We start from the raw sequence: 17,666 nt of genomic DNA, 5'->3' as shown, positions 1-17,666 counted from the left end.
ATTGATAAGAAAAAAATGCATTATTCCGTTCAATGTTAAAATTTTATCAATATTTATCACGAATTAAAAAAAAAATTGATGGACTACATCATGCATAAATATTATATACCTATACTAAATCTCCATATAAATACGATTATATGAATACAATTGTAGTATGGTGTGTCTATACGGCAATTATGTGAAAATAATAATTATTACTATTATTATATAGACGAAATCGTCCATCGCCGTATCCGGCGACGAGCTCTATACGACAAAATTAAACTCCACAGAAACAATAATAACGCAAATAATGCGTCTACCCTCGTCATCTATAGCGTCCAGACGTACTATACGCTCTACGCACAAATACTATACAAATGTGTCCCACATGCGTGTAATATACTCGTCGTGTGTGTATACTCAAATTATTATATTTCACGCCACATAGCTTCGTCCGAAAATCGCGGGCTCGACGTAATTAATACGACAGCGCAATATACGTGGACGGCGGTGCGCGCGTGCGCTTGTTCTGCGGCGTATCGACCGGCCTCGAGTGACGGCGGCGCGGGAGCGCCGTCGCCGTGAAAAGCTCCCCGGGCCCACCCTCGCACGCGCGCGCCTAGCTATCGACGGCCACCGCCGCCGCCGCCGCCGCCGCTGCTGTCGCTACACGCGCGCACCCTCACACACGTACACCCGCGTACACACCACGTACACCCGACGTCCGTTGTGTTGCGTACGCGGTCGGTGCGTGCTAGTCGTCGGCGCACTAGTGTGCTGCAGGGGATGACCCGGAATCACCACACGTCAGTGTCAGCCTCGTCTCGAACGCGCGACAATCGCGTACGGTAATATAATAGTTATCACGACGTTTGGCCGTCAGCAGCGGCGTAGGTCGTCCGCGGCCGATTTGCACGCGCTCCCCGTGCGGCCGTGTAACGGTCACGATAACGTTGCGGTCCTATACGGTGCAGATCTCGCCCGTCGGTGTGTCACTGCGGGCCAGCTCGAAGTGCACGCCACCGAATGCGCTGCAGCTGCGGGACGGCCGCCCGCGCGACGGCTGCCGCGACGATGCCGCGGCCGCTATCGATTGTCACGGTGGTCGGCCGCAGTTAGGACGACTGTGCGAGCGGCGTACATCGACGACGACGCCGCCGACAACGATAGAAACGTCGGCGAAAACGACGACCACTGTGAAGATTACAATCACAGTACGGATAGGACGTGCCGCCGCATCTGAGCAGCTCGAAAACCGCCGTTCGGGACCCGGGGTTGTGGCGGCCGTCGCCGCTGCATCTGCAGCACCGGCACTCGCGGCACCGCCTGCGCGTCAACGCCTGTCCGCGCCGTTCCCAGCTCGGCTATCTGCCATGGGAACCGTGCTCAGTATCAGCCCCAAAGACCGCAAGTCCGTGTACCCGGCCATGGCTAGCAGTGCCAGCGCGGCTGAGTTCACGCTCAGCAGCTTCACGTACGAGCAGCTGACGAAACGTCGGCACGCCGATGTCATGGCCGGCCGTAGCATATCCATGATGCTGCCAGCCAACATAAACATAAACTCCATCAACAACAACATCATTAACAACAACAACAACAACAACAATCACAGCCATCACCACCACAACAACAACTCGGAGAACAATTGTAAGACGGCCACAACGGGCTGCGAACCGCATCAGCAGCAGCAGCAGCAGCGAGGCACGCTGGAAAAGAGCATGAAAAAACATTCGGCTCTGATCAACGCGCTCAGCTGGAAGCGGTTCAGCACGTCGCAGAACAAAAAGAAGCTGGACAACGGCGGCACAACCGGCGGCGGAGGCGGCGTCAAGTCCAAGCAACTGCTGGCGGGCCGGCAACCGCTGGTGGACACCAATGCCAACGTCGACTGCGTCGGCCGGTCCAACGGCGTCCGCCGGTCGGCCACCACCACGGGGTTGGACGTGGCCAACAACAACAGCAGCGGTGGCTGCGCCGACAAGCTAGTGCCCAGGGCCACGCTGGTCCCGTCGCACACGTGCCACAACCTCGTGCCGCGGAAGACCATCATACAAGCAAGCACGTCCGAGTTGCTCAAGTGCCTGGGCATCTATTTGCACCACAAGTGCTACAAGCTCAACGATTTCCAGGCGGGCGACGCGGTCATGTGGTTGAGGACGGTGGACCGAAGTCTACTCATACAGGGATGGCAGGTAAATCGCATTAGTTGCATATATTTTATATTTTATAAATAATAATAATAATAATATTATGTTACGGGGTGATAGCGCGGTTATATAATATATGTGGTTATTATAGGGCGGAGGGAGGTTATCTGTTTTTGTTTTTATTTTCCTCAAACTGGGAAATGCCGTGAATGTTGTAAAAAAAAAAAAAAAAATGGTACACCGTGGATTTGTAGCGAAACATTGTTTTCGAAATAAGGTGGATGCATTATATATGACGGGTTCGTGCATATTTTATGTGCGTATTGCGTATGTATATAATATATTATACTCTCGTCGATATACATGTATACATGTATATATATATTCTCATAGCGCCGTCGCCACCGCCACCGTTTTGCAAACGATTCGACCCTCTCGCGTGCGCCCACCCACCTCTGACCCATCCCCTCCTACGGCAGGCACACAAACCCTCGCTTTACGTTTCCCGTCATACGACCATCATCCCCACCCATCTGCAACCCTCCCCCCGGTCAATCACCCCCTGTATATATATATATACCCTATACCACCTCTTCTTCAGTGTCAGGCCGTGCGCGTCGCGTGATTTACGCGCCGCCGAGTTCACCGCCACCCTCGCGCTGCCACGTCGACTACTGCATACCCCCTCCGGCGCCACCAAGACTCTCTATATTATTATTATGGTATATACGCGCACGCGGCCTCAGTCGTTCTCCCCATTTTATACGAATTTCGTAGCACTCTTTGCTGTGTTGATGGTCCGATGACGTGTACTATAACTTAAGAGAGTAAAAACGCAATTTTCCCCTTTCGAACATCGTCCCCATTTTTCGCTCACCGTTGCAATAAATTACTTTGTATACGTATATATAAACGTATGTCGATTATTATTATGCAGCCGCGCTAGAAGTCGCCGCCGTGGTCTCCCGAGTATACACTATAGAATACAAACTTTTTTTCATCCCCATCCGGAAAATGAGGGTGAAATAAAATTCCGACGTCCGCGTAAAACACTTGTCGTTCCGGCATAAACATAATGTCGCTTCTAATCGATATACATATGTTACATTTCTATGAGACCGTTGAGAGAATTTCTGATAACTCGTCATCGCGCGTAGAAACATTTAATCAATAATTATTACACGTTTACGTACACGCGTCGTTTATACAGCTTTAAAAATAAAATAAAAGTTATTTATGGTACATTAAAATTTTTCGAATAAATGTATTAATGTATTGAGAACTAGTTAATACTATAAAATACTATAAAAGTTTTAAACTCTAATTTATTGTATTTTAAACCATCTATTCTTTTAAAAATTAATTATTGATAAATTGATACACAGTTTTTAATTTTTATTCATAACCAATCGGTAAGTCTGATGTATTTTTACAAATTGTATGATGTGAATATTATGAAAGTATATAATATTAAATTTATTTTTCACCAAATGTTTGTTGTTGAGTTTAATAACAATAACATTTAAAACTAATAGCAATAAGTAAATAATTTTTTTTATTAATGTAATATTATGATTGTAACCAACAAAACACGAATTTAAATTCATTTAAAATAACCAAAATGTAAATGCAAAAATGCTTGAATTATTAAATATCATTAAAAATAAAAATAAAACAATAATTAAACAAAGGTTTTTTCAAGATATTTCAAACCTGTATACTTGCCCATATACTAATTTATAAATATAATACATATTAATATGCTTTATAAATAACGGTCATCGACGTGTACAAAAATGATTTTTATACAAGCAATAACCTGTACATAATATAAGCAACTTTGCAATATTGATCCTCTGTAAACAGGCGCTATGCCATGTTTTCAGACCGGAGGTGAATAGGTGATCACCCCTATTTCATCACTGCACGGCACAATTTAGACATAAAATGGTATTATAGAAATACAATATATACTATATAGGTAAAGGTTCATGAATTCGTGAACGATGTTGCAAAAACAGTTGGATCGAGATTTACGGCCAGAATTTTAAAAATTGACTGTATTGAACAACATTATTTTATACATAGTATGCACTTGTGTAAGTGAAACACAAAATGTACAAAAACAGTATATCGTAAATAATAATATGGTCGACGGTCGTTTCTGTCAACGATTACCGCGGTCAGACCGTGTGCGTTTCGAACTTCACCGAATTTTATCAGTAAATATTTCAATGCCAACCTCCTGATCGCGTCTGACCGTGTTTCATAGTAAGGTCGTGAAATGTGTAAGCCCGCGTGTTCTATAAGCCGGCAACTGCGATAATAGCCATCTCTTCCAGTCCACTTGCAGATTCACATTTTTTTTCGATCAAACCATATAAAGTGTGTAAAGTGTGACTACTGACTATATCTACGTATTTTTCGAAGATTACGTGCTTTGGTGGCTTGTAAAGGTAGGTTGCAATAGGATGTACATCAATAACTTTATTACTCATGAGTTCCTTGTATAGAAATAACAAACATTTAATATATCACTATAGTGTTTAATTAAATTGTATACTATACACGTATAACGCGTGTATATTGTATAGATACTTACATAATGTATGCTTGGATTATTCCAGCCAAACCTTGGTAAAATAGTTACTAATTATATAATGTACCTATCTGACATATAATTACATTACATTTAACTTACACTCGCATTCGTCAAAAGTTTTAATGAAACGCAAAACGGTGAACAGCCAAACAAGTAACAAGTGCACATATGAATAAAAGTTGTAATAGTCGTACAGCTATAGCATATGCTTTAGCGCATTAGCACCAGGTTACGTAAAGGAAAGAGACAAGCATGTACATGAATTTAGAATATATTTTAGTATGGGAATTCATTACTTAAATTCCAGCTTGTGTCAAAACAAATTATGCGCTACTACATACTCGTAGAGAACAATATATTTACAGGATTGGCCTCATGTTATAGTTTTGAAACTGTATTTATTATTTTGATTTCTTTAGTAAAAAAAATTTGATTTTTTATAAGTTAAGCTGTCTTGGAATTATAGATACTTCGTGTATACATATATCGTGAACTATTCTTTAAGTTGAATGAACTGCTTATAAATTGACAAATTCGCGTGATGCCAAGCCATTTCAAAGGCTAATAAATTGCATTTTTTACTTTATAGTATACATTGAGTATAAATTAATATCAAATATTTATATTTATATATAATAATATAAAATATTGCAATATACACATCTGTCAACTACCAACTAAGTTCGGTGTTTAAAAGCCATAATTCGTATTTTAACTTTTAAATGAGATGGTTTTTAATACAATAAAGTAAACACACAATAATATAACATGAAAATTGTATAATTTATTAATATTGGTATATATCATGGAAGTCCATATTATAATAAAGGAGAAAAAGGTTATATTTGGTGAGAAAATGTTTAATATATCTAACTATAATTCATAGTTATAGTACCTATATTACAATTTTATAACATAAGATAATATATTTATAATATGTAAATAAGACGATGCGCTACAAAAAAGAAGTGATATTTAAAGGTTATTTATGTAAATAAGTAAATACTTACAATGCGGATTTGTAAATATCGTATAGAGTTGAATACAATTTGAAACTTGGTCTTATATTATACTGGGTTATTAGTATGATGATATCAGAAAATTAGGTCAGTGTCGTTATAAAGTGTTTCAGCAATGACCGACTTTATATTCATATATTAACCTATCAAGTATTATTATTTATTCATAAACATACTACAACCGTATTAGTGTATTAAATTGATTTATACTTAACGTACATTTTGTAAACTGCAATAAACGCATGCGTAGAAATAGTAATCAAAATACAATTTCATAGATGTGTGCTTAAAAATGTTCAATTTAACTTGTGAAATATAATAAAATACAATTTTCACACATGATAAATATAAATATAAATCAATAAATTGTAAATTATTTTAACCATCATCTGAATTATAAAAAAAACCAAATCGATTGTTGACTTCGACAATTATTCGCATATGGATAATGAATATAACATATATATACATTATTATAAGTTCATAATGATATTATATTATAATATATGTTATCATTGATTATAATACACCTGCTACATATGGCACATTGTATTAAAATTGACATATATTTATAATTATTGAATAAATAGGATGCACAATAGGATTCCTCAATTTGAGGTAATAGAGGGTAATCAGATTAACGAAAAAGTACTGTGTCGTTTTGTACCAATATTTGTTTATGGTTAATATAGTTTATTTTATATATTACACAGTATATCCGTATGGATGATTTATGAATCATTCGTATACCCTACCCCGTCAAGTAAAATCATTATTAATTTTATAAAATAACAACATAATGTAATACGGTAAATTCTCACTTAATATTTCGCCATCATCGTGAATCGTGACATATGCGTATCGCGTATGTACATGCACGTTGTATGTCAAAAAGTCAACATCAACAAGTTTTAATGATATAATAATAAACTCCAAGCGAAGAATATCTATATTTTATACACTTGAGTACCTATACCTCAATTTATATAGCATACGTCTAAATATCTTACCTGCAGTAAATCAGATAAATCTCAAATTTGACGTGATGTGCCTGAAATGACACTTCTAAAACAAAGATTTGGAAACTTTTCACGTAAAATGTTTGAAAATGTTTAAATTATGGCTATCAATCGCACTTACTAATAATCTTTTATTTTTGCTCAAGAATAAAAACTAATTAAAAAGTAGGTTTTTTTTATTTAATTTTAAAAAATAATTTTATTTTTAATATAAATAAATGTGTACCTGCTTTCTATTTTTACATCATTTACACATCAATATTAATTCTCAAAATGTGAATTATATTGTACACTTAGTATAACTTCGGTCCTAGGTTTTTTAGTTCTAGTCAGTTTTGCACATATACAAAAATAGGAAAATTAATAAAAATTATTAATTTGTGTAGACCATAGACCTTATACAAGTATACAACATAAAAATTGCATAATGTTAAAATATTTGAGACGCATTATAATTTATAAATTCAAGGTGATAAAAAAATAAAAAAAAACAATTTAATAATATTAATATGAATTATTAATCATCCAATATTCAACAACCCAATCACCCATTAAATTGTATAGGTGTTGCTACCACTGTTTTGTAGAAGTACAATTATATTACCTATATAATAATGTGTTTATTCTCATACCCCACTTACGTGTGCAAATCAGCAACAATGGCCTCTCGTGTTATTACAATATATTTTATGTCCTTATTAACAATAGTTCTACCATAATAAAAACTGCGAGGAGGGAACCAGGATCGAGTTGACGTAGGGCCGTATACGAGTCGTATCGTATCGAAGATCAAGTGCAACTATAATACCGTATTTACGCGAATCTCCTTGCGTGTAAATACGTAATTTTTCGATTATATTTTACAACACAAGTATAGGTTAAAGATATTTAACTAATGCATTGTGCAAGCAATGATAATGTATTTTTCGCATAGAACGTGATGTATAGAATATATTGTGTGAAATAGCTGTGTTTGTGAAAATGAGTAAAATGAAATTCGTGCGTGAGTAGAATAGAACCGACCTCATTGATGGCGCTTTAATAATATACATCATTCCGACACAACGGTGATTTGTGGTAGCTTAAATCGAAACGTATACATGTACGGATTTCATTTCTATTCACTTACTTCCGGAAATAGGATTATGCGAATACGTATTCACAAGTATGAGATCTGATGGTCATATTAGTAATAAGTCGTAAGTGTACTTGTACACTAAGGCTTGTTTGAAGGCGCCAAACAGTCACTAAAATTAAAAGTTGTAGATATGTAGTTTATTCAAATACATAATATTATTATGTTTAATAATTATATTTTAAATCATTAATTTTTACATTTATAATTTTTTTTTGAATAATGTGTTATCATTATTAAAACTTTAAATGGCTTAAATAATTCTGTGCTACTCGTCTCATAAGAACTTAATAACATTGGAATCATAGTTTTATTCTAAAAATAACGTAAATTTATGGACATTAATATTTAGTTACTTTAGACTTCTCTGTATAATCTGTTCAACATCATTTTTTGTTTCATTTTTAAATAGATATATATTGTTTTGTCAGTTATTAGTGTTGTTACTTAACGATTGCTTTTTTGATTTTAAAATATATATTTAATTCTGTTAAGTTAAAAAAATATATTGCTGAAATGTAAAGCATATTAAACATCAAGTTTTAATTATCTTTGAATCTATTGCATAGTTGATAGACATATGTAAACAATTTACAAACTTTATTTTAATAATTAATGTTTTGTTTTGTAAAAAATAGACTCATTTATGTTATCAATCGGCTAATACTGTTTATACCTCAGATTTTATTATAAACGGACCAATAAATTAATTTTGACTAATTCATCACTATAATATGCTAAACAAGTGTACGAATATTTAAAAAAAACATGATAAAAGGTCTATCAAATGTCATGTAGTCGTATCAAAATGTAGATAAGTAGATTGGTTTTTTATTTTTGATTAATGACTTACCACTGTGTATAATCATGGCAAAAAATTACACGTTTAGTAACAATAATTTGTATAAAATAACAACATTAAATAATAAGTTTAATATATATGTACTGTAGTATCACTGTTTGAATGCATATTGATATATTGTCTTCTATTGTAAATTGACTTCATCACTATACTCGTATATAATATAATATGTCATCGAAATTTATTATAAAAAATGGAGAATAATTTGATTTTTCAGTACTCATAATCCCTAATTGTAAAATATAGAATTATTAAATTCTGCTACTTCATAAGAAAAAATATATAAAAAAAAATTGCAGCGTGTTATATATATTATGTGTATGCTGTATATTTTATAAAGTCTCTTACATTATATACTCGTAATACTATAGTAGCTATAAATATGTAACAGTTTTTTGTACCATATAATATTAATATATTAAAATATACCAATCGTTAAGTGTAGGTAACTCAAAAAATCAGAAATGGTGTTTAAAAAGCATAAAAATCGCTTAAATATACGTATACAGCTATATAAAAAGCTATAATACCATAATACCGAGACCGTATCGAACGAATGAATGTTCTATGTTATTGGTAAAATGTTATTATTTTGGAAAAAAACATTTTATGATACTATAAGAACAGTTTTTGTACCTAATTGATTATTTCTTATCCTCTCTTAATTGGTTTATAGATTTTTGATTTTTTTTAACTCAACCTTTTATACATTTTCGTTTTAAACAAATTATCTGAAAATATCAACATAAATAACAAGAAGTAATTAATTATACCAGTTCTCGTGAAACATCCATTGAGATTTCAGTTTTAAAGTTTAGATACTTTGTGCGTTAAGTGACTACTGCGTAAATGGGGTGTTAAGTTATTTGAAAAAATAAATTAAAATTAAAATGAGTATTATTATTATAATAATTATATACCTATTATTATGACGAATAAATATAAAATTCCCCCCAAAAAGTACATTTTAAAACATTGCTTTTCTACCATAAAAAACCACTTCCTTGAGAGAGTCGTCCAATATGTATACTATTTTACCCATTTTTATTATTAGTTATTTTTATCTATATAAATTGTTTTTTTTTATATAATTAGTTTATTATTTCCATTTCTATTATTTATTAAACTAATTTCAATACTATGCCTGGTGTATTTTCTTATAATGAAAATACGTTGAAAATATAAAAAAATATTCCAATGTAAAAATAATACTTTAAATTCAAACATTTATTATTATTATTATTAATACGTTTCCTACATATTTAATTTTAATAACATTTGAACATTTATATTTTAAAAATATTGTACAAAAAAATAAAACTAAATTTACCGTTTTTTAATTCTAATAGCTCTAATAACTTATTATATTTTATTTTATTATTACCTCTATTATATTCGATGTTGTATAAAAATTTAAAATAAAACGAAAACCAAATAGTATGTCTAAATTGCCTATCCAGGACGCTGTCTGATAAAAACAAAAAAATATTTGTGTTATTAAAACGACATTTATCATTGAAATATCATAAGTACTTTGTACTTTTATGAAATACCGTAACGAGGACTCTATAGTAATAGCTAGTTACTTCGAAACACAAATAAATTTGGAAAAGTCAAATGCGTCATTGAACTGTTGAAATTAAAATTATGATGTACACTATAGACTTATAACAAACGTTAGCTGCAATGTTACAAATGCTATTAAATGTCACACGAAGAAATAAAAAATCTAAATCTTGAAATCCTCACTCACTCCTCCCTCCACATTGACTTTATGGCATGAATTTAAGGTGAAGTTAGATTTATATTTATCCGAAATACGATTTAAACTATAAACTATATTGTGTTTTTTAATTATATAAAATATAACTGTTACTCGTCGTTGTTAAATAATAAAGTCTGTATCGTTTATGCATTTTTGCAGGACGTGCCGTTCATAAACCCGGCAAACGTGGTGTTCGTGTACATGCTGGTTCGGGAGCTGGTTGACGAACGCGTGGCCACGGAACCGGAACTACAAGCCGTGGTGCTCACATGCTTGTACTTAGCGTACTCGTACATGGGCAACGAGATATCGTATCCGCTGAAACCCTTCCTGGTCGAAGACAGCCGGGACGCGTTCTGGGACCGATGTCTGGGCATCGTCCGCGCCATGTCATCCAAGATGTTGCGCATCAACGCCGAGCCCGCGTACTTCACGGAGATATTCAGCGAACTCAAAGCGTGCGGCACGCTCAACGCGGTGTTGCAGTCGGCGTGATGATCGCGCCGCCGCCGTCGTGCACAGTAACCACCGCGAAACATGCAGTACAAACCGCGTCATCGCCGCATCCGCCGCTAGCAGCAGTTGTAACACCTGTCAATTGCAACGGTAACGCGCATCGTCATTAATACTGTTATAACGTCACGTAAATACTGTCGATCGTCCAAACCATGATAAAAAAAAATGTTTATAAAACATAATATGTTATGTGTATTGGAACACGTCTTCCCACAGTGTCTACCACGTTATATAATATTAGTATAATAATAATTATTATTTTTATTTTTATTAAATGCCACCGCGTACTCCCGCTCTCTCCGCCACCATTCGATGGCCATATCACCTTCTGTGAAACGACAACATATTTAAGGTTTGTTCTAAAACGGAATGCGAAGACTTGGGGACTAGTTTCTAACTGATTTGTGATTGATTCACCGAGCGTACGCTAATGAGATTCTGTCGGAACGCGTTTCGAACTGCAGTGTCTCCAACTTCAAGTATTTGTCTGAATCAACGAAAAAGTATACATGGGTATGTCAGTAACTTTATGACACGAGTCGTGTTCGTCGACCATTCCAAATATCGTCAATAAGCCTGTCTAATCCATAAAAACCTCTTCTCGTTGGTAGTATATATGATATGACGATGTTGGACTTGTCTTTTGACCAACGAGATAAGGTAAACCACGAATATATAACTAGGAACGGTGTAACTGAAACTCGTACTATTGCTGACGTACCTATTTATTTTTAAAATGCGTGGATAATTTTGACTATTAAAAACCAATTGCAAGAACTAGTCTACTAATGTGTTGAAACATCCGTCAGACAGTTTAAGTTTGAATTCCTTCAGGCGTGTTTATACCGCAAAACTTTATTATACTCCCATCGCAATAGTTCTATACGATGGGTTGACTACAGTGTTGGAACAATCTCGTCTCGTCATAACTGACGGTTAATATTATCATAAACCATCTATTTTGTATATCGAACTAACGTTATGTTTAAATTAACAAAATTAAATTATACGATTTCAGTAATATGCCGAGGTTATTATACTGTTAATAATAAATGCGTATATATTATTATATTCGAGAAGTTTGTATAGCGAGTATACTGCTTGATTATGATATGTTATCAGTTTATCACGGTGTCGCATATACATTATGTATAAACATATTTTAATTTTGCTTAAGCGGATATTACGCAGTACGTACGAGATCGCGACGAAACACCGTCAGTCGTATAACATTATTTATTATTGTAATATACTGATGCGCATGGTGAATATAACGTTTGCGCACACCCGTCCACCCGCCACCACCCTTCACGTCCGTCCACATTTTCGAATCGATAAATCCCTCTGTCCGGGGTGCGTTTACCCACCGCAAATTTTCCTAGATATGTTATATTGTGTGGGTGGAGTTGAAGTTTTTTCCCCTCGTACCATTATAATCGTGCCGTTCATTTACCAATACTCGGAAATGCGCATAATCGTATTTCTCTCCACAACCACCTCGTCGGAGACGATAAAAATTCAGTGACCATTCTCAAAAATATATTTAGGCTATTTCGCCATAACCGTAGGCGCGGTTCTATAGACAGCATTTGAAACCATTCGTAGGCCTCTGGGATTCAAATCTAATCTCTCTGACAAAATAGAAATGGGGGCTGAAATCATATATAATACATGGGGTTCGTCGCGTGTGCGGTGTCAGGTTTTTTCGCGCCTCGATTTCAAAAAATAAGAAGATAGGGCGAAGTAATTTGTTTCTTAATACATGTGGGGTTGCGCCGTGTACGATTATTCAGAATAATATTAAATTATACAGAGAAACTAATGTATCGTTTCGCCTATAAATGTTCACCATCACGCAGCGCCAACTATAGAAAGCCATGTATCATTTTCTTCTTAGTTTATATTTTTGGAAACTGACAAATATATAAAATCAGCAATCTGCGTATAATACAAATATACATACGTATTCCAACCCCGAGTTAAGTATGCAATATACATAAAAAAAAATTTTAAAAGAGCATTCAGAACTTTGCCCTACCTCCTTGTCCTTTTTTACACAATTGTTTGACCGATGTTTGAAAAGAGAGCGTTGTGGTTTTTTTTACAGGCATTAAATACATATGCCACGGTTACAATACATAAATTATACATTATTCAACGTACACTATAGTTATCGTATACGCGTTTTTATTGTACTAATAATTCATCAACAGTTTTACGTCCACAGAGATCGAACTTGCAGAGCGATTGATGTGTATTTAGTACTGATTTAGTGGTTTTTCATATAACCAATATTATATTTTTTTATCGAAATATATTATACCGAATAAACTATAAATAATCAAAAAAAATAACAATGTATAGTGTAATTGATTATATTTCAAAAAAAAAAAAAAAATCAACGAGTAGGTTTATATAATATACCTATTATAATTATGTATTTTAGTCGTTTTAATTTTTTCAGTTTTTAATCCCTCGCCGTCACCCACCATGTCTAACTGTTGAATTCTCTGGCAATAATTTAAATTAGTTTTTCTATCGTGGTCGTGTTAATATAATAATATTCCATACTGATAAAATACATTATTATTGTTCGTCATATAACAGTGATAACCCTCCCCTTATAAAATAACTGCACGCACAACAGAAGAAAGGCATTTTACTTTTTCAATTTGAATACATTATATAATATAATAACGTAACATTGAACAAAATTATACATTTTCGAGGCGATTTTCTATTTATTTTGTGGTGACCCAAACGCTTGTGCATATGTGCGGGTGGGGTGGGGCACGTGATATACAAAAACCGCGGCCGCTCCGCCCCACGTAGTCGTACTTACTCGTCGTTTGGACAACCGTAAAGCACGGGTTCAAAATTCCTCCATTTTTTAAATAAAAGAAAAAAAATATTATTATTATTATGGTAATTAATATTTGTTTTAATATTATTTTATTATAATATTACACATATTATAAATATTATTATATTATAAGTAGACATAAAACGATGTTGTTATAACTTATAAGTGTATCGAATTAAATTTGAGAAGCCGTACGATGCAATATAATTATTACGACGCCATCATTTAATGAAATAATACCTAAGTAATTATATAGGCAAATATAAAGCAATTTTTTTTAGATTCGACTGTTGTTAGAATATATTTCCACCATATACAATTTCAGTATTCCATACAAAACATTCCATTTATTATAATATATAATATAAGTAGACAACACAATATCATGTTGTAAATGCATTGGATATATTAATATTAATTAATAACTAAATTAATCTTTGACATTGTTATTACTTATTATTATTATGTTGTACGTTTTCCCTTCAGAAGACTGACATTGATGAAATATTTTTTTTTCATATTTTTATCCCTACTTTTTTAAGGTTCTTTTTAACAATTTAATATTTAATCTAAGTTTAATGAACATAAATAGATTAATATTATTTTTAATGATAAATAAGTTATGTTGTATTATAAATATAAAGAAAAAAAGTATTGAAATAAAAACAAAATAAAAAAATGATTAAACATAATTATTTTTAAGGCTGGGAAGATGCAATTCCGTAGGTTTTAAGTATACACTATACATCACATTATTGTTATCCAACAATCGAATATATATTATATACAATATTGATAATACAATAAATTAAATAATAATTTTATAGCATAATATAATATTATACTTTTTCTTTCCTTAACACACTAAGTTCTTATATAATATTAAGCATGTAGGTACCAATGATAATTAAATCGTTACCGTGACGAATGTGGCCATTTAATACTTCAAATATGATGTCCTCTCCCCGGGCGACTGCACTGCCATCTTCCACATGACAATGTGGTGGGTGTGCAAATAAAATGCGGTCAATAGGCATCCGTGGTCGAGGACAAAATGTAGTTTGTAGGCGTTTTGCAATTTTTGTTTTGTTTTTATTATTTTATCTATTTGTTTGTTCGGTTTGTTTTTTAGTCATAACATTATTATTATACGTTTATTATTATTAATATTACGTGGTCGTGCGTGTATAATATATTTATATTATCACACGTCGACCGAAAATGCGAGTGGGGTCACTAGTCCTCGTGATCGCGATTTCGATTGTAGTTTCTCGTTCGAGAAACCGTCCAAATCCGACACGACATTTAGTCTATAAGAATATTAGAACTTAAGTATTTATTTATATATTATATATATATATAATTCATATACATTATATACGTGTACTAAATGATAGGTATATTTAAGATTTAATGTCATAGTCGTTTAATAAGATGTTCGTCATTTTATTTTTCTCGTAAATAACATTTTTTCCTGCTATTATTACAACTTTCCAGGGGTTTCAATAGGTTGGTTTTTAGTATTATTTAAAATAATACATGGTTTTCTTAACACACTCGAACTCTTGGTTAGTATACATTATTATATTTTACTTCTCTCGGTACAATTCAAAATCGGCACAAACCAACATTGAAAAAAACGTTAAAACCAATATTACTATATATTATAATAATATTATGGCCGAAGACCGCATCGGTTTATTAATAATATCTTAGTGTTACACATGCAAATTAAATTTATAATATGATGTTCATTATTATTTTAAAATTTAGCCGAACGTCTTTAAACCGTTTATGTTTTGTACATAAATATATGTATAATTATTATAATTATATTGATATTATGTGTAATAATCATTAAGGCATTTACTATTAATTGGGCGAAAAATGGCTGTTCTGAGAATGGAAAACGAGAGAGAGCCAGACACCATCGAACGTTTATATTATTATACTTGGATACCTTCTTCCAATCTAATCTCACCGGATATTATATATATTTAATATAACACAATGCGATGTACTTACTTACGTTCAGTATTAATATTTGTGATACCCAAAGTACCCAACGACTTCATGTTTAATGCCAATATCGTATCGCAATATCGAATTATGTACTAACGAATAAAAACAAACATTTTCATGTTATATGATTAATGAAAAAAATATATATAACTGAATATAACTAATACTAGTACCACAAATTTTGGTCTTAAAGGTATTTTGATTTTTCTCAAATAGTTAAAAATTATATTTGTTCCTGGATCAAAATTAAGCGTTCATTAGAATAAAATTTAATTTTTGGATTTAGCTAGGATCCAATGCAGACGCTTTCAATGAAACTGAATTCGATTCATCATATTATTTTTCAATATCGTTGACCATCACTTATTTATCACTTATTATATAGTCACTGACCATTGTATTATTATAAATATTGAGTGGTGCCCATGATTCAGAATGATCATTTTTCACCGCTGTTTTCTCGTTTTATTTTTATTTGTGTTAAATGTAATTTTTTATTTTGTTTATGTTGTTGTTTTTTTAAATGAAAAAAAACATAAGAGGCAAGCTTCAAATGATCTCATGTTTTAGCTTTTCATGACGACCACGTTGAAAAATGTCGTCGTTTAGTTTTTATCCCTGGGATAATCCAATAACGATTTCCCTCTCTTGCGGCGTGTTTACTTAAACAATAATATTACTTCTTAAACTTTGTAACTTAAATATTATTATTATTATCACTATTATTATTATTATTATTATTATTATTATTAATATTATTATTATTATTATTATTATTATTATTGTTATTACTACGTTATGTTAATGGTATAATGACAATATTGTTATATAAATTAAACACTAGCTATGAGCTAGACTTTACCCTCAATTTGTGCAATCAAATATTATTAATAATAATAATAATAATAACAATAATAATAATCAGTTTTGTTTTTTGTAGTAAGATATGTACCATTTCCCTTCACCGATCAAAAAACAAATCATACTATACAGTATACACACATAATGATAAATAATACTTATATGTAATATGTATATTATAATTTATAATAAACATGATGAATTTCGCATGTTTCACAATTATATTGAGTACTCTGTTTAATATGAACTTGAAAATATACGTGTTCGTTTGTGTACTTATATTTGTGTCTATATATTATAGTGATTAAAACGTTTTGTGTCTCGATGTACGAAATATTTGTTGGTAGGCTTATATTATTATAATTAAGTATATAATATTGTTTATTTGTAATTCTTGTCATTTTATAATGTTTTGTAAAAATATTTCCTTTTCTTTTACTATATTTTTTTGTTTTGTTAATTATTAATACTTAATAGGTGTGTTAATCAATAAGTGAATAATGTTTTTTTTTTTGTATTTTGAACAAAACGATGAGAGAAAAAAATTATTGTGTGCTATTCATTATTTTATTTTTGTTTTCAGTCGCCGTAACAATATACACAATATACTTATTATATTATAACATAAATCATAATATTATTATACAGCTCTATATATATTTGACGACCGTCGAGTTAAAAGAATTCTGAGAAAATATCAAAATTGTTTTATATCGTAAATAATATATTATTTCTAAACCGAAATAAATAATACAAATTATAAATGTCTTATATAATATATATATAATTTATATATGTATAAAGTATAATATATAATAGTACATAATGAATAGTTTTTCTATAGTTTTATCATAATTTCAAATTGCAGTT

At 32.5% G+C, this 17,666-nt stretch overlaps 1 protein-coding gene across 1 annotated transcript; it reads left to right on the top strand.

Annotated features, from left to right (window-relative positions):
- Window positions 1–716: 716 nt before the first annotated feature.
- On the top strand, window positions 717–17,270 carry LOC113550653 (cyclin-dependent kinase 5 activator 1). Its single transcript, XM_026952615.1, has 2 exons — window positions 717–2,177; window positions 10,694–17,270. The coding sequence occupies exons 1-2, from the start codon at window positions 1,359–1,361 to the stop codon at window positions 11,027–11,029; spliced, it is 1,155 nt and encodes a 384-aa protein (XP_026808416.1). The 5' UTR covers window positions 717–1,358; the 3' UTR covers window positions 11,030–17,270.
- The last annotated feature ends 396 nt before the right edge of the window (window positions 17,271–17,666 follow it).

This window comes from Rhopalosiphum maidis, chromosome 4 (genome assembly GCF_003676215.2).
Source record: "Rhopalosiphum maidis isolate BTI-1 chromosome 4, ASM367621v3, whole genome shotgun sequence".
Taxonomy (NCBI): Eukaryota; Metazoa; Arthropoda; class Insecta; order Hemiptera; family Aphididae; genus Rhopalosiphum; species Rhopalosiphum maidis.
This window is presented reverse-complemented; position numbering and strand designations above follow the sequence as displayed.

Excerpts from the sequence above, each read along its gene's own strand:
- LOC113550653 (XM_026952615.1), top strand. The coding sequence starts at position 1,359 with ATGGGAACCGTGCTCAGTATCAGCCCCAAAGACCGCAAGTCCGTGTAC. Across the intron at positions 2,178-10,693 it reads TACTCATACAGGGATGGCAG|GACGTGCCGTTCATAAACCC; the intron begins GTAAATCGCATT and ends GCATTTTTGCAG.